The 19,151-nt window shown below is 38.0% G+C and overlaps 1 protein-coding gene across 1 annotated transcript in view; it reads right to left on the reverse strand.

The window, feature by feature from the left end:
* TSPAN12 (tetraspanin 12) overlaps positions 1-19,151 on the reverse strand; it is an 80,599-nt gene that overhangs the window by 53,906 nt on the left and 7,542 nt on the right. Inside the window, exons 2-3 of the mRNA XM_008567339.1 lie at positions 12,529-12,611; positions 11,286-11,421 (exon numbers count right to left, since the gene is read on the reverse strand). Of these exons, the coding sequence (XP_008565561.1) occupies positions 11,286-11,421; positions 12,529-12,611 (219 nt within the window). The remainder of the gene's footprint in view (positions 1-11,285; positions 11,422-12,528; positions 12,612-19,151) is intronic.

Genomic DNA, 19,151 nt, shown 5'->3' on the forward strand with positions numbered 1-19,151 from the left:
TGGCCTTCCCCACATGAACACCTTTATTCATTCATCAGTAAAGTCATATTGTTAGAATAAAAATTCTCTTCCACTCTCCTATCATTAAAAACGTTCTCTAGTGGTGGCCTAATGGGTACAAAACTATATTATCTACCCTAAATAAATCATTGTGCTGTATATGCCTGTATTGAAACAACACACTCTACCCCACAAAAATGTACAAGTAAATGATAAAATTAAAAAATAAATAAATAAATAAAAGGTTCTCTAAATGTGCAACCCACTTAGCCCAGAGGGGCAAGACCAGGTAGTCATTTTCTCTTAGGTAAATGAGCAAAAGACCCAGAAGCTATTAAGAACAGACACTGCTACCAGGGATATGTAGCAAAAGACAGATCAGATCACATCACTCTTCTGCTCACAAAACTTCAGACTGCAGGGTACGCATGACATTCAAGACTGTCCGTAAGTCAGCCTCAACTAACATAGCCAACTCTCAGCTCTGCCATACCTGGAATGCATGCACACTATGACATACACGTGCCCTTCTCCAAACCTACCATGAGCTTCCCAGTGTTACTGCAATTGCTCTCTCCACTAGACTTGTAGTTCCTCAAAAGCACCCTGCTCCCCCAGCAAGGACCCTCTGGAAGCCATTGCTCTACCCCTGCCTGCCATTCACCAATCACCCACTCTCTGTGCTCTTCCATCAGATCTCAGCTGCTATGGGTTGAATATTTGCCCTCTCTTGTATTAGAGGGACAAACCCCTCTGTCGCTTATAACGACATACCTGAACTGGGTAACATATAAAGAACTGAAATTTATTTCTTACACTTTTGGAGGCTAGGAATTCCAAGTTCCAGGGTGTGCATCTGGAGAAGGCCTTCTTGGCAAAACTCATCTCAGAGTCCCATGACGACACAAACAATCATGTGGTGAGAACAGCCAGAGAGCTTTCTCATGTGCTCTCCTTATAAAGTGACTAGTCCTCACCCGTGATAACTCATTATCCCATGAATGGATTAATACATTCATGAGAGCACAGTTCTCACCATCCAATCACCTCTTAAAGGCCCCACCTTTCAAATACCATAAAAGGATTTCCCACCCTCACCCTCTTAATGCTGTCACAATGGGGATCAAGTTTCCAACACATGATTCTTGGAGGACACATTCAACCCATACTACCTCCAAAGCACATGTTGGGAGCTTGATTCCCTATGTGGCAGTATTGAAAGGCAGGGCCTTTAAGAGGTCATTGCATCATGAATAATATGTGCTCATGAATGAATTTATCCATTCCTGGAGTAATGGGTTGATAGGGCTAATGGGTTATCATGGGTGTAGAGTGGTGGCTTTATAAGGAGATCACATGAAAACACTCTGGCCATTTTTGCCACATGATACCCTGAACTGCCATGGGACTCTGTACAGACCCCCACCAGATATGACCCATGAACTCTGGGCTTCCAGCCTCCACAACTGTAAGAAATAAATTTCATTTCTTTATAAATTACCCAGTTTCAGGTATTCTGTTAAAAGCAAGAGAAAACGGAGTAACATATCAGCTCAAACACTTCCTCACATACCTTTATTAAATGTTCTCAGAACAAGATTATTGTTTCTTAGAGTTATTTTAGAGTACCTTTAATAACACAAAGAGAGAACTTTTGGAATGAAAATGTTTTAATTATAGCAGGCAAACCTCTAATTGTCTCATTAAAAATTATCAGTCCATGCCTTCAACCCACTTGTGCAAACCCTGCACAGAACTTGAAATTGATAAATATTTTAAATGCTTGTTTCCTACAAGAGACACTGAAGTATACAAATCTTTAGTTAACAGAAAATGATTCTTAAATTGTCAAGTATCATCTAATAAATTCATATCTTCTTAAAGACAATGTTTTCTAAAATGTCTTCATGGTAGTAATAATTTTGGGAAATTTGTAGTTTCCAAATTTTAAAGTTTTAAAACTAAAATAATGGCACTCTAAAGAAAATTCAGGAATTATCACTTCTTTTAGAATAACTCAAATGAATTGCTTAACAGAAAACTAAGTGATAGAACTACAGTGTTAACACATTTTAAATAAAATTTAAATTACTGCTGTCATCAGAGCTGAGAATATTTGTCTTAATCTCAGCATGTAATTTGCGCTTGTTATTACCCTTTACCTGAAAAAGGGGAAAGGTACATGGATCACAATTCTGAAAAAGTAAGTTTTTAAATTTATGTAATTTTATTAAAAAGTTTACTTTAATTTATAATCTGTTATTTAGTCATCAACTTCAATAGACATCACACATAAAATTGATATTATACATAAATTTTTCTAAACAGTTGATCTGAAAGCTATTTTCCTCATTGGCTTTAATGACTTAATTCTCACATCTTTTACATGTGTTATTTGCCCTCTTATTTTAACTCTCTGTATATTTAGGGACACTGTTTTCTGACTTATCTAGACAGATATACAATTTTAAATGAATGTCTGCCATTTTATCTTTGCCAAAGGAAATTAGCAGAAAGACAACATGGAAACAAATGAGAAAGCAAAAACACTGCACAATTGCAGAATTCACCTCAAGGAGGCATTTTCTGAACTGGTGACCAGCATTCACAAGTGGAACAAGCATTTCAACAGCATGTGCTGCCAGAGAAATACCTGGCTTTGAACTTTGACAGATTAAAGACAGTCAACAAATCAATGCATATAGACTTATTTGGTTTATATTTAACTAAGTTATCTCAAATGTATACATTAAGAAACAATATATAACAAGGTTTAAAATGCTTACTGTGAAAGAGTACATCTAAATTGTGAGAAGGTTGGAAATACAAAAATTTGAACCATTAAAACTTCAAACCCTAAAATAAGCAAAAGGTCCAATGAACACCCAAATTCTGTCACAAAAACCCAACACTAAGGTCATGAATATGATGCAATTTTCCTCAGCCCCAGTTTTCAACACAACATTTACTTTTAAAGACATCTGCTTCATGCTTTCCTGGGTCATAATGAGAGGCAGTCAAACCAGCATCACTTAAGAAACAGAAGTGGCCCCATGCCACACCAAACTGTGGCCCTGAATCATTGCCCAGCCTCTATGCCCGTAGGCTGCTGGCCCTGAAGCAGGTTGCACAGTGGAAGAAAAGAAAAGAAAAAGAAAAAGAAGTGGTCACAAAATTCATCATGAGTTCTTCTGTATAAAAAACCTAAATGTGCAAACTGAGCCTCTGAATCCAGAAATGCCTCAATCATCCTAATTTCCTCTGCTTGAGATATCTGTGAATTTAATAACTAAAATTAAAAACTGTAGCTTTTAAAGAATTCTAAAAGACTACTTACTATGAATGATTATGTAAATTGGATAACCTAGAAAAAAAAAGATAAATTCTTGGAGACACACAACCTACCAAGACATATAGAAGAATAAAATTAGGCCAAATAGACACTTCTCTTGCACTATATACAAAAAATCAACTCAACATGCATTAAAGACTTAAATGTAAAACCTGAAACTATAAAACTAGTGAAAGAAAACACAGAGAAAAAGCTCCATGACATTGGTCTGAGCAATTTTTTTTTTTTGATATGACCCAAAAAGCACAGGCAACAAAAGCAAAAATAGGCAAACGAGACTGTTTCATGTAAAAACTTGCACAGCAAAGGAAAAAATTAAAAGAGTAAGGAGACAACCCATGGATTGGAGGAATAGATTTGCAAACCATACATCTGATAAGATGTTAATATCCAATATATATAAGGAACTCATATAATTCAACAGAAAGAAAGTAAATAACCTGATTGAAAAATAGGAAAAGGACCCAAACAGACATTTCTCAAAAGATGATCTACAAAAGGCCAAAAAATGCCAAATGGATGAAAAAATGCTCAACATCATTAATCATCAGTGAAATGCAAAAACCCCAATGAGTTATGACCTCACACCTCTTAGAATGTTTATTATCAAAAAAGACAGAAGATCAGCATTGGCAAAGATGTGGAAAAAGGGAACTCCTGCACACTATTGGTGGGAATGTAACTTAGTTCAGCCTTTATGGAAAAGAACATGGAGGTACCTCAAAAAACTAAAAATAGAATTACCATATGATCCAGCAATCCTACTTCTGGGCGTATATCCAAAAAAAATGAAGTCAGTATGTTGAAGAGATAGATGCACTCCAAGGTTCATTGCAGCATTATTCACAACAGCCAAGACATGGAAGCAACCTAAGTGACCATCAGTGGATGAATGGATAAAGAAAATGTAGTCTATTTATACACACAATAGAATTAAATGTAGTCCTTTAAAAAAGAAGAAAAGTCTGTCATTTGCAATAACATAGATGAACCTGGAGGACATTAAGTTAAGTGAAATAAACCAGGCAAAGAAAGACAAATATTGCATGATCTCACTTACATGTGGAGTGTAAAAAAAGTTGAATTCATAGAAATAAAGAGTAGAATGGTGGCTACCAGAGGCTGGAAGAGGAGAAAATGGCAAAAGGGGAGATGTTGGTCAAAGGATACATAGATTCAGTTAGACTGGAGAAATAAGTTTCAGTGATCTATTGAACAGCACTGTGACTATAGTCAATAATAATATATTGTGTATTTCAAAATTGCTAAAATAGATTTTAAAGACTTTAAATATTCTCACCACAAAAGAAAGTAGGTAAGGTAATGTATACGGTAATTAGCTGATTTTCTCATTCTGCAACATATATTACTGTACCCCATAATATATACAATTAGTATTTGTCAATTAAAAATAAAAAAAATTTAAAAACTACAGCTTTTAAAGAATTCTAGTTAACAAGTCAAAATAAAGTGAATGTACTGAAGGGATATATTTCTATTATATAAAAAAATGTATAAATGTTGAGTAATTCCTCATTTTCTGATGCGAAGTAATACAAACATTACTATCATGTAAATGCTTTATCAATAATTCTATCCCAGCAAGGTCTACTGATTTCAGCCACCCTCCTCCAGCCCCCGAGGTCTTCATTCATACCACATCCATGGCTTCTGAAGACTATAATGTAACCACTGGGATTCCCATTACTTCCCACCCTAAACATGAATTATCATTTCATGCCAAGCTGGAAACACCTTTTGGCTCACTATAGCCCAAGGAATAACGGATTCTTCCACAAAGACCTTCACCATTGGACTAACTTCATGCTCTTCTCACTGTGCACCAGCACCACAGCCACAATGATGTCTGTTTTGTACGAACTTGTCGTGTCTCTTCTCTTCTGTGTCTGCACACACTCTTCGTGTTGCTCCAAATCCCCTTCCCTCCCCTTCTCCACCAGAAAAAGAAAAATCTGTCTGCATGTTCAATATTCAGTTCAAATAAAGACCTTCCTGTGAAACCTCCTGGAAGTTTCCAATCACTCCTGGGTTTCCACAGTAATTTATTTATAAATGTAATATTATGTTTTGCTTTGTTATCTTCTTTCTACTCTCGCCTTTCAACCTTGTCTCTCAAGTGTCTATCACAGACTGAATACTCAATACATGTTTAAGGAGGGAGAAAGGAAAGAAAAGGAGGATGGGAAAAGAGGAAGAGAGAAAGGAAAGGGGAGAAACTGCTTGATTCTTTGACAGGATAAGAGAGAATGATAACTATGGTAGAGTTTTTAGAGTTCCTTCTGTAATAAGAATACTAAAAGATTATATTTTTAAAAATTAAATGATGACTGAATACCTTAGAGTAATAAATGAAGCACAGTTAAGTCTTCCAGAAATAATGCCAGTAATCAATGAAAAGTATTATAATTGTAGTGTGGTATATAGTGAAACATGCAAGGGCTTTGAGCATAGACTGCATTTGGATGCTAATGACAATGACAGCAACTACCAGCTGGGTATCTTTGGAATGATACTTTTCTTCATTTGTAAAATAAGTCTAACCAAATATACTTGTTATGAGTATTTTCTGAAAAAATAAAAGTAAAATATGGGGCAGATGCCAAACTTATGGTAAATGATATGGTAGACCTTGATTTAGAAACAAAGTTGCTAGGCTATAAACGAAAAATGTAAACAAAGCAATCAAGATTTTTAACTTAATAGTTTACTATTAACCTAATGACTTATGACTAGCTCTGTAATTTGTGTGTGTCAAAATATACAATGGGAAAAGGACAGCCTCTTCAACAAATGATGCTGAGAAAACTGGAGGTCCACATGCAGAAGACTGAAACTAGATCCCTATCTCTTACCAACTCAAAACGGACCAATTCAAAATGGATCAAAGACCTAAATTTAAGACCTGAAACTATGAAACTACTAAAAGTAGACATAGGGGAAACACTACACAAAATGGGAGTGGGCAACATTTTTTTGAGTGAGACTACACAGGCTACTAAAGCAAAAATACATAAATGGGCCCACATCAAACTAAAAAGCTTTTGCACAACAAGGGACACTGTCAACAAAGTGAAGAGAAAACCTACAGAATGGGAGAAATGTTTGCAAGCTACACAACAGACAAGGGGCTAATATCCAGCATACATAAGGAACGTAAACAATTCAGCAGCAAAAAAACAAATAACTCAATTAAAAAATGGACAAAGAACCTGAACAGACATTTTTCAAAAGGAGACATACAAATAGCTAACGAGCACATGAAAAATTGCTCAGCATCACTAATCACTAATCATCAGGAAAATGCAAATTAAAACCACCATGAGATATCATCTTATTCCAATAAGAATGGCTATTATAAACAAGATAAAACACAACAAATGCTGGCAAGGATATCGGGAAAAAGGAACTCTCCTACACTGCTCGTGGGAGTGTAAATTGGTACAACCCCTGTGGAAAATAGTATGGAGGTTCCTCATAACTAAAAATAGACCCTATGACTGAGCTATCCCACTACTGGCTATATACCCAAAGGAAAAGAAATCAGTACATCAAAAAGACATTTGCATTCCCATGTTCATCGCAGCACCATTCACAATAGCCAAGAGACAGAATCAACCTGAATGTCCATTCAACTGACAAATGGATTTAAAAAACTGTGGTATATATACACAATGGAGTACTATTCAGCTATAAAAAAAAAAAAAATGATATCCTATCATGTGCAGCAATATGGGTGGAACTGGAAACCATCATGTTAAGTGAAGTTAAGTCAGGCACAGAAAGACAAATACCTCATGATCTAACTGATATGTGCAATCTGAAAAACAACAACCACAAAGTGGTTCTCATAGAAGTATAGAGTAGAATAATGGTTACTAGAAGCCAGAGATAGGGGTCAGGGGGAGGAGGAAAATGGGTGGACTAGTGAGTACAAAACTGTGCTATCGACCCTAAGTGAATCAACATACTGTACCCCACAAATGTGTACAAGTAAATGTTAAAATATTTTAAATAGCTGTATAATTATAAAATATATAACTACATAGGAGAAGGCCTTAAACAGAGAAAATTAATTATGACTTAAAGATATTCCTGTTTTGCATGATTTTAAACAACAAAAAACTGAGGAGGGGAAATTTTTCCATGGCCATTAAAAGTTTACTTGATTCCCATTCAGGAAATATTCAGATCTGGCTCAATCACTCTATATTTTAGAAAAGATATTAAAATGCTTCCACTCAATCAATAGCCATATGCAAATTATCTGGAATAATACAACGTACTGGTCTTAAACCCATAAGTTACATCCAACTTCATTTCTGACCAGTGTTTGACTACTTGGGGATTGCTGGCAGTTGAGCATATATTAGCATCACATTCTGACAGATGACGATCTCCTGATGGTGACATTCAGCTGTTGTCAACATTGTAAACACGTCTGCTCAATCTGTTTACATTCCCCCTGAGCTGGCACTGCTTTCCTGATGCCTGTGTTAATAGCAAGGTAGAATTGCAAGAACAAATGAATTTCATTTAGTCTACGGCTAGAGCCTTGCAAAGTACTCATCAAAGGCTTAAAACCAATTTCCATTTACCTTCAATTTCTCTTTAAAGAGAGAAGGAATTTCTGCTACAAAATTACTTTGAAAGTCACAGCATATTCAAGTAATTTTTCCTAGTCATTTTTGGCTTGTTTTCCCCTTATAATTAGAATTTAATTTTTCTTAACCTCCTCATATAAATACATTTAAGTTTCTCTTCTATGACAGTTTCACATTTTTTAGAGAACAAATCTAATGAGAGTATGGTTGCCAGATTCAGCAAATAAAAACACAGGATTCATTTAAATTTAAATGTCAGATAAACAAATAATGTTTTATATGTATATACTAAATATTGCAAGGGATATACTTACACTAAAACATTCATTATTCAGTTTAATTGGTTATTTTGTAATTTAGGGTGTTTTAACAACTTGCATCTATAAATCAATAGAAGGGTCAAATTCATGACCAATGAACACCAGAAATGTTTTCCACTAAGTGGTCTCTTACCTTGAAGAGATTTTTGTTGCTGTCGCTGTTGTTATTGTTGTGTGGGCAGGGGGCAGGCAGATTAATTATAAAGATCTGTTTTGAGAGAGGCTTTCTCACTTTTCTTGACTAGTCTGATGAATAAGGGCATTTTGACTTTTGCTTGAACAGCACCACAGCTCAGCTGCCAGATCTTTTTTGTAATCATTCGAGAGATATGGCAGCTCTCAGAAATATCAGTTGTCGGGCCGGCCCGGTGGCACACTGGATAGTGCGCCGCTTGGGAAGCGCGGCGGCACTCCCGCCCGAGGGTTCGGATCCCACATACAGACCGGTTCCCGCTCACTGGCTGAGCGAGGCGCGGGAGCAGCGCCGAGGGTTGCGATCCCGTTGCCGGTCCCGGTCCGGTACGGGGGCAACACTGAGGGTTGCGATCCGTTGCCGGACACGGAAAAAGACAAAAGACAAAAAAAAAAAAAAAAAGAAATATCAGTTGTCTTTTAAAAATATAGCTTTCTCACACTAATCCAGTTACAGGTCTTAAAAATGAAACAAGGCTTTGTACACAGGGAAATGACCAAGTTGGATGAATAAACTCTGCTTGTTTAAATATTTATATCCAAAATAAAAATAAGAAACTTCCTAAAATTATATTTTTAATTAAGATAAAAGGCTAAAGGGCATAAAATAGTAATAATTTTAAAAATCTCATGAGAATTGCCTTGCAAATATTTGCCAAAGACCTAATATCATGTCACATTCTGCATTAATTTGTCTCCCTTTAACAAGCCATTCCCTTATTAATCTAAACCTTCTAACAGCCAGGCTCCTCCTTTAAAACCTCACTCTCCTCACTGCCTTCCAGGCAGATCCTCAATCTGATGTGCTGGTCACTTTTGCTCTCAACTGTTCTGATTTCCTGTCCATTATTCAATTTAATAAACATCTAAAGTGATGGGCAAGGTGGAGGATTCATATTATCAAGTTGTTTGTAGTCTGGTAGTTCAAGCCGATTATATATTTAAAAAAAATTTATAATAAGGTCAATACACTGGACATCAAAGGTTGGGAAGAGTCTATTAGAGACATCAGTAAAGGCCCAGTGAGACAGCTTCGCAAACAAAAGCCCTGAGGTCTGAGTTCAAGCTCTATCCTTTATTGCTGAGTAACTTTGAGCATATTACAGAACTCTCTGAACCTCATTTAATAATTATTTATCTCAGATGATTGTTGTCAGGTTTAAAATGAACAATCATATATAAAAGGTTTTATGTACTGCAAGACACATTTGTAAGCACTTAGGAAAAGTCAGCAATTATAGAGTAAAACAGCAAAATTGTAACAAAAATGTTGCTGGAACTAGACAGCCATGGTGTGAATACCAGATCCTGCATTTACTAGCTATGCAAACTTAGGCAGCTCACTTAACCCCTCTGAACCTCATCTTCTCATCCATATTCTGTGAATAATAATTCTACCTATCTCATCAGAATTGTGGAGAGATTAAAACTGATTGATTTATGTAAAACTCTTCAGGTAAAAACAAATTCATGTAATACTCTACAATGTCTTGCACTGTAAGCACCTGAATAATGTTAACTACTTTAATTATCATAGTCACAATCGTCATTATTATTATTTCAGGAGGTAAATTTCAGATAAATCTTAATGGGCTGGTAATATTTGAACAAAAATATTAAAAAATTCCTAGCTAAAGAGGCAGCAAGAATAAGAGTAGCAAAGAATGAGGCAAGAAAAGTTTGTTCAGGAATCAGAAAATACAACTGGACCAGAGAATGATGAAGTAGGTAAGAAAGCTAAAAACAGCAGATGAAGGCTTGATTATAAAGGGCTTGATGCAAGTTTGAGATATCTGTAAATACTTCATTACCCAACAGGGAGTCTTTCAAGGTCTCAGAACAGAGGAGTAATGTGATCACGGTTGCATCAGATTAACATGGCAGCACTGGTTCTGGATAGATAAGAAGACGACAGAGACAGGAAGATTAGTTAGGGGGCTCTGTACCTGTTTGAGCAAAAAGTCAAGACAACCTGAACTTGGGCATTCCAAACAAGAATAGAAAAGAGGGGACAAGTTCCCAAGACTGTAGAGTCAGATTGTAAGACTTGGCAACTGTGTAGAGGAGGGAGCGATGGAGAAGAAGCCAGAGAAGAAACTGCCTGAGAAGCAGACCACAGGCAGATTGGTTGCAAGTGCTAGATAACTGGGAGTTGAGACCACATATCATTCTTCATTTAGCAAGGGAGAAGCTGTGCTGGGTCTAGATAGAGTAAGATCTCGAAGCTTGTCCTGAGAAGAAAGGCAGCCCAATGGGAATGGAGAATGAACTGGAAATGAACCCCCTTAGACTATAGAAACTGAGATTCACTTATATCTACTAAACTATGTAAAGGCAGTGCCAAGATTATAATCTATGTCTGCTACCTCACCACCTGAACTTCCACCTGGGTTAATACGGTGGGTTTGTTTAAAAAAAGAAGAGAAAGAAAGTTCTATTATGATTGCTTAGTTCTAGTCCCAAGGGGCCTTTTTTGAGTGGTAATAAGGTCCATGACACTAGGAAGAACTCATATCTTCAAATGAAAATGTCAATACACAGCTGAAGTGAAATAATTAAATAGTACACATGTTTCCATACCTCATCGTTTGAGTACAGCAAATACTTGTATTGAAATCATCACTCATGGAAAGAAAGCTTCCCTTCTCACAGGATGTTAAACAATGAACGCAGATTAGAGCTACTGCTATCACAGTAACTTAGATTCTCTAAGCACGTAATCTTGTGGACTAATGAAAAAATAATACAGTACCAGTTGGTCTTTCTAACTATAATAAAGAAGAGATAAAAATGCCATACCCATGCAAGAAGCAACAGATTTCTTTTCACCGTTCCACAATATCCTAACATCCCCACAATGATAAGGAAACAGCAAACAGCAATCATGACAGGATGAACCACGGGAAAGTAAGTCAAAACGACTGCCTCCTCTACCCTGCAAAAGAAAAAAATAATGTCACATTATAAATAAAATATAATCAAAATGCACCCAAGACATAGTACCCAAGACACAATTGTGATTTATTAGTTTGTTTAAACTGTCATGCCTCAAAACTAGTGACTATTACTATTTTCAAAATCACTGTGCTATTGTTTTTATCTGCTTGCTTTATTTTATTTTATTTTATTTTTTTTAATTTAAGTGGTATCATTCCTACCCCAACTTATTTAAAATATAACATAGGGAACTTCAATAAGAAGTCAAGCCGATCTACTACTAGCTCTGAAGCTTTTGCCTAAGTGAATCACACAGGATCCTTTACTGTTTCCCAGCTGGGGGGAATCGCACCTTCATCTCCTCTGATCTTTGACTCCAAGTGTAGCACTTTACTTTCTCTTGACAACCGACCCTCCCCCAAAATATGAAAGACTGCTGTGCAAAGGGAAATTAACTACATTCAAAGAAAGAAGATAGATGATTTTTGCTAGAACAGTATGAAAAATTCATTAAACAGAACCAGTAATAATGATTATAAAAATTAACCATTATTAAGTGCTTACTAAACTCCACATTTATGAAGACACATCTCACTTAATCCTTACCACAATTCAGATAGTACATGTTACAATCTCCATTCAGAGATGAGGAACTTAAAAGTAATTTGTACCTTGTGATGTTAGCAGCTCAACCTTTGAAATCTGAGAAGAAAATGGTATTGTGGGATTTGGTTTTCATATTTTGATTCATTCGAATATGAAGGTGAGAAGTTGACAGTGATTTTCTTAGGGAAAAGTGCTATGCTGTCCTTTATATGCAAATGTGTCATGGCTTACACACAGTCAAGAGGACAGGCGACTGCTATCACCATATCCAGAAAGGTCCATACAAACATAGTGCCACCTGACCCCCTCTAAAACCAGTGGCGCACCTTAATGAGAATGCTAGAAATGAAAGTGTCTGCAACAAAGGTTGCTGCGGGCAGAAAAAACTTTACCAAAAGATCATAGAAGAGCACTACCATCTAAACAGCTGGGAGCAAAGTTACTTAAAAGCCTGCATCTAAGGAAACTTGATAAATCAGTCATTAATGATGAAGCCTACCTTGTTTCTGCAGTTAAGGTCAGAACATTATTTAGGTAGTCCCTCATCCAAGCAGAAACTGCCAATACGCTGATGGACATTAACTGGGGAGAAAAAAATACAAACTGGTTACCAAGGATTTATGCAACATTCACTGCAGAAGTAACAACAGAAAAAATTTTTAAAATATTGTTACACAATCTTTATGATTTTTCCTAATTAACATTTGCTCCCTGTTGAAATGTACTATTACTATAAGTATCTGCCATTCCATTTTGTAATCATGTCATAGCTACGAAGTAGAATGCGATCAAATAGGATACAGAAAACTATTAAGTTGCTGACTCCAGGTCCAGGACAATTGTACAAGATGAGGAGGCCACAGAACAACTAAATTATCAAATGCATTAAAAGACCCTAAAACACATATCACACTTAAAAGCTAGGAAGTAATCAAATACTACTAAGTTTGTCAAAAAGTCACAGGAGCTAACTTGAAAGAGCTTCTATTGGCTAAAATTCAAACAATTTGAGCATTAAAACAATAGTAATAATAATACTAATATATGCAATGTTTTGAAATATATCAAGTATAATAAAATCTACGAGCTCATAATAATCCTTAAAGAAAACTCACTAGTCAACTTCTTTGGATGCTGGATATTCAACTCATTATTCAGAAAACTTGGTAAGAATCCAATACTTATCCTACCTTTCCTGTACAAACTAAAGAGAGAACGAAAAACTTAGTGCTAAGTTTTAAGACTTAGTGGTATGAATTTCTGCTAATATGGGCAGAAGGCATGCTACGGCATCATCATTTAACAACCCTTTCTTTTTTTTTTTTTTTTTCCTTTTTGTCTTTTTTCGTGTCCGGCAACGGATCGCAACCCTCAGTGTCGCGCCCGTACCGGACCGGGACCGGCAACGGGATCGCAACCCTCGGTGTCGCACCCGCACCTCGCTCAGCCAGTGAGCGGGAACCGGTCTGTATGTGGGATCCGAACCGGGACCGGCAACGGGATCGCAACCCTCGGTGTCGCACCCGCACCTCGCTCAGCCAGTGAGCGGGAACCGGTCTGTATGTGGGATCCGAACCGGGACCGGCAACGGGATCGCAACCCTCGGTGTCGCACCCGCACCTCGCTCAGCCAGTGAGCGGGAACCGGTCTGTATGTGGGATCCGAACCAGACGGCATGCTACGGCATCATCATTTAACAACCCTTTCTTTTTTTTTTTTTTTCCTTTTTGTCTTTTTTCGTGTCCGGCAACGGATCGCAACCCTCAGTGTCGCGCCCGTACCGGACCGGGACCGGCAACGGGATCGCAACCCTCGGTGTCGCACCCGCACCTCGCTCAGCCAGTGAGCGGGAACCGGTCTGTATGTGGGATCCGAACCCTCGGCGGGAGCGCCACCGCACTCCCAAGCGGCACACTGTAGCAGTGCGCCACCGGGCCGGCCCTTAACAACCCTTTCTGAAATAATAGATCCCTAGGAAAAGAAACTCAATGTCTGCCAAATTTATAACGTCAGTGGTTCTTAATCCTTTCTATATATTAGAATCACCTAAAATTCAAAAATTTACTGAGCTCAGGTCTACACTGGACCAATTCCTGAAAGTGAGGTCTGGGCATCAGAAATGTGTATCAGTTCCACAGGTGTTCTAATGTGCAGGCAGTGCTAAGAACCACTGCATCAGGTGAAATGCTGATGGGGATTTCCTGAAGAGATTGGGCTGACCATACCAGACCCCACTGATCAATCTCAGTATCACAAAGAAAGACAACCACCCATAATGCGTCTTCCAATGTGATTCAATCAGAAGTACACAGAAATATCTAGAAAGTGTTTTTTACCAAAAAGTCAAACTTGAATCTAATCAAGCCTCCATCACTCTCAGTTTATAGGAAACACAGGGGATAGATTTATACTTATTAAATGCCACCATGGAGATGCAATCAACAAATTCAAGAGTATGAGAAATTTTACAAGACAAATGATCTGGTTTCTTCAATTAAAAAAATTGGTAAGAGATTTAAAAAAATAGAATAAATTGTTATAGATTAAAAGAGATTTAAGAGATTATCCAATGCAATATATTGATCTGGTTTGGGACCCTAATTCAAACAAATCAACTACAATGAAAGATTTATGAGACAACTGGGAAAATTTTAACTTGAATGTTTGAAAATATTGAGTCTATGGCCATACTACCCTATATGCACTGGATCCCATTTGGAAATATTAAGCAATTATCTTTATTATTTTAGGTATGATAATGGATTAAGTTTAGTTTTTAAAGGGCCTTTATCTTTCTGAGGTATATGTTAAAGTAATTATAAATAGCTCACTGGCTGAGCGAGGTGCGGGCGCAGCGCTGAGGGTTGCAATCCCGTTGCCGGTCCCGGTCTGGTACGGGCGCGACACTGAGGGTTGCGATCCGTTGCCAGACACGAAAAAAGACAAAAAGGAAAAAAAAAAGTAATTATAAATAAACTATAATGATGACTGTGATATGGTTTAAATAATCATGACCAATAGGAATTAGGTGAGAAGTGGAGGAAGGTATATTGATAATTGTTGAGACCGAGTATTAGATAATTAGGGATTAATTATACTGTGCTATTTATTTTGGCATATGTTTTATATTTTATATTGTTCATAATTCAAAAACTTTAAAAATATATATCTAAAACACGATAATAATTCTTCCTGGAGAGCTTTTCTAAAAGCTGCATGTTAATAACCCCCTCATTCTAAAGGTCTTTCCTATTTTGATGGAAATCTTTTCAAAATGTGCCTTATCTTCTTAAGCACAGTATAGTGAAGTTCAGCTTAACCTGATTAAGATTTTTAAAAATTTCTGGCATCTTAATGAACATCAATTACCATTATGTGCTGTGGCTTGAGCTTTAAATGCTGATATAATGAATGTATGAGAAAGGAATGAGTCTGTACTGTGGCCCCAAGACATGCTTTCTGGATCAAGGCCCTGAGGTAAGCAGAGCACATAGAGACTATGGCCTCTTGAACGGTAAAGTACAGCTATCTGCTTGGAGTACCAGCCAGTGAATTCACTCTTCCATCATTCATTTACAAATATTTACCTGCTACTTTGCACTGGGATAGATTCAGAGACTCACAATATATAAGAAAAAGAAGATCCCAGCCTTTTTTGGAGCCTCTTCAGCAACAAGGACAATAAGTATATAAACAAAATAATTAAAGAATGTAAGATTTGCCACGAAGCAGAGAAAAGCAAAATAATCTGCTGAAGGTCTCAGAGACCTTCGGGTAGAGCTGGGATTGAAATCCAGGCAGTGCAGCTTTGGAGCTCCAGGCTGGGTCACTGTCTCCCAAGTTTAGAACTAAGTATGACCTGTTTCACAGGAGTCAGGAGACCAACCTGCACGGCATGCAGGGTTCCATTTAAAAAAGAAGGGCGGACAGTAGTCTGTAGCACCCAGGCTCAGTCTAAATGTCTGAACTCTATTCTTTGGCCAGTGGGGCTCAATGGCTCTTAATGTGTAAATAGAGCTGTATTTTAACATAACTAACTTCCTTTGTAAACCAATACATTTTATTTTGTGCACTAAAATACACTTCTGAGAATGGGTCCCAGGTTTTACATGACTGCCAGAGGAATCAATGGCCTACAACAGGTTAAGAACCCTGGAATACAGTTCAGAGGAGAATCAGGCCAGTTGTTATCTTCAGTTCTCTTGGGAATGAAAACCAGATTGTAAACCTCATAAAAAGTTACCAAGTGGGTCAACCACAGTGTATTAGCCATGTTTCTATCTTCTGTAAACCTGATACTTTAACATCTGTTCTGCATGCATATGCCAGACATACCTTGTGCTGGAGAATCTGACAATATGCCTAGGTTACCTTACCTTAGCTTTTTCATCACTTACCCCCTGATCAGGAAAAGCCACCCTCCCAGGAGTGCACTTTTCAAATACAAACCATCCAATCCAGAGTCCACGCCTCCAAGCACCTCCCTTATTGGCCTCTCACACTCAGGGCCACCTGCCCCAATCACACAGGGCCAATTACTCAAACTGGCCAATCCTAACTAAGCCTGCTTACCCCCCAGCTTGCCCATTCCTTCCCATAGAAACCACAATCTAAACATTTGCTCACAGTTCCCGTCTCTCCCTCTGCCTTTCAACTGACTCCAGTGCTTCTCCTTTTGGCCCCCCATAGTGAGACATGTACTCCCTCTCATGGGATCTGTTAGTACAATAAACTATCTTTTCAATAGCAGTCATCTCCGGATCTGTTGGTCTTAGCATACCTAATTAATAATAGAACCCAGTACAACACACAGGGCTAGCTAGCAGAGGACCATGGATTGCTTGATTGCATCTGAGATCCTCTGTTCTCCCTCCACTTGGCTATACGTGGGTCTTTAAATATCTTGTAAGTGCCACAGAGACAGAAAAGTCTATTAACATAATATTTCATTTCAATTCCTTGAATTATGTTGTAGTTAAAAATAACCGTCCTCTCTTTCTCACTCTTCAAAGTAGTGACTGCTGTTGGTTTCTCCATCCTTAAATTTCTTACAAGCTATTTAGCCAATTTCCAATATCATACATAGCTCTGAGAAAGGTGTCAACAAATTATCTGATTCTTCATCGTGTATAATGTATTATCAGTGGTTGTCATTATATACAGTTCTTTCATTTATAACAAAAAATGTATATTTATCTTCAATGGTATATTACAAGACATTTCTTGTACGGTAGGATGATTAAAAGCCCGGGCTATGAAGTCATTCATCCACTTAAAAAATATGTGTTGGTCACCTGCTCATTGCCAGGTACTGTGCAATGTGCTAGAGATACTCTGATGAGCAGGAACAGACACTATCTCTATGGCACAATTAACTAAGTGAAGAAGACACATGATAATCAACTAATCAGAGATATATAACTGCAAATTGTAACAAGTGCTGGGAAGAAATAGTGCAAGTTGCTATAAGAACTCCTCTTGGAGTGCCTGACCTATTCCACAGAGTCAAAGGGACTTCTCTAAGACAGCTGAGATCTAAAGGATAATTATCAAGTTAATTGGGAAAAGAAGGGTTGAAAAAAACATTCCAGTCAGAAAGGAGAGCACAGGCCCCAGGGTGGAAGGCAGCATGACATATTTAAGGGAAGCTGGCATATGGAGAATGGAAAAGAGGCAGGAGTCAGATCACACAGAGCCTTAGAAGACATTTTAAGGTGTATTGACCATAATGACAATGGGAAGCCATTGAATTTTGAATTCAGGGTGAGAATTCCAGCTCCACTCTTTTTTAGCCACAGTATATGATTTGGGGCATGCCATTTAATCTTTCCTAAGCCTCAGTTTCCTCACAAATAAAATGTTATAAAAATAAGTTCTACTCGGGAGAGTGCGGTGCTGATAAAAATAAGTTCTACTTCATGAAGGATATATGAAACAAAAAACAAAAAACAAACAAAAAAACACCACGACAACAGAGTAAGACTGTTACAAATATTATCTACTATTATTGCAAGTCACTTTTGACTCAAGGGCTTAATCTTCCTCTGTCAGTTGAGGAGACCAGACTACTCCTATTAAGTTCAGATGTGGAATCTTCAGTTATTTGAAGGTCTTGCAAATGGACAAGGGAGGAAACTCTGTGATGTAGCTACCTTCTGGACCATGACGGCCACTCTCAACTTCCACATCTCTAAAACTGAACTTATCTTCATTCCTCTGGAAGCCTGCATGTCCTTCCCACTGTTTTTCCTGTCTCAGTAAATGGTATAATCAACTTTTCAATCACACAAACTGGCAACTTGGCAGGCAGCCTGAACCTCCCCTTCTTCCTCAGCCCCATGTCTAATTAGTTTCAAGTCCTTCAGATTGTTCCTGCAAAGTGTCTGCTGAATTCCTCTCCCTTTCCTGCTGCTTCTGGCGACTTCAGGCCCTCATCATCTTTTGCCAGGCGATTCCAATCACCATATAACAGAAAGCTCCAGCTCTAAATCACCCTTTGGTTACCTTCATGGAACACAGATCAAGTTCTTCAGCTTACATGTGCCCTTTATGGCTCCTCTCCAACTCTCCTTTCCTCTTCCCCCAACTCCCTAAAGAATAAAGTTTAAACTCTTTAGCAGAGCACAAAGGACCCTCTTCAGCCACCCTTTAACCTATCGCTTGACTCTGTTTCCTTCCAACTCCCTCCCACACTCAGACCACAACAAAACTGCTTGCACATCTCCAAAATGCACCATGCAGACCTCCAATGCCTCTGTGTGTTTGAGGGTGTGGTTCCTGCTACCTGGAATGCCATCCCGCCCCAGCCTTCATCCTCATGAGCTAAGCAACCTTACTTCTCCTTCAAGGCCAGCTCAAACATCAGCTAGACCATAAAGATTTTCTCCCAACTCCCTCCTTACCTGCAGACCTCCTACCTCTCAATGTTCTGTGTACAGACCTCACAGAGCAGTTACCCTACTGTTCCCTATTTTTACCCACCCATTTTGCCCCAGCAGAAGACACAGTCCACTGTTTAGCTCCCCATCACATTGCAGAGCACTGGGCTCAGTGGGGGGGGGGGGGGGGGGGGGGGGGCCTAACACATGTTAGGGGAGTGAATAACAAAAAATTAAATTAAAG

Source organism: Galeopterus variegatus, unplaced genomic scaffold, assembly GCF_000696425.1.
Source record: "Galeopterus variegatus unplaced genomic scaffold, G_variegatus-3.0.2 Scaffold311, whole genome shotgun sequence".
Classification (NCBI taxonomy): domain Eukaryota; kingdom Metazoa; phylum Chordata; class Mammalia; order Dermoptera; family Cynocephalidae; genus Galeopterus; species Galeopterus variegatus.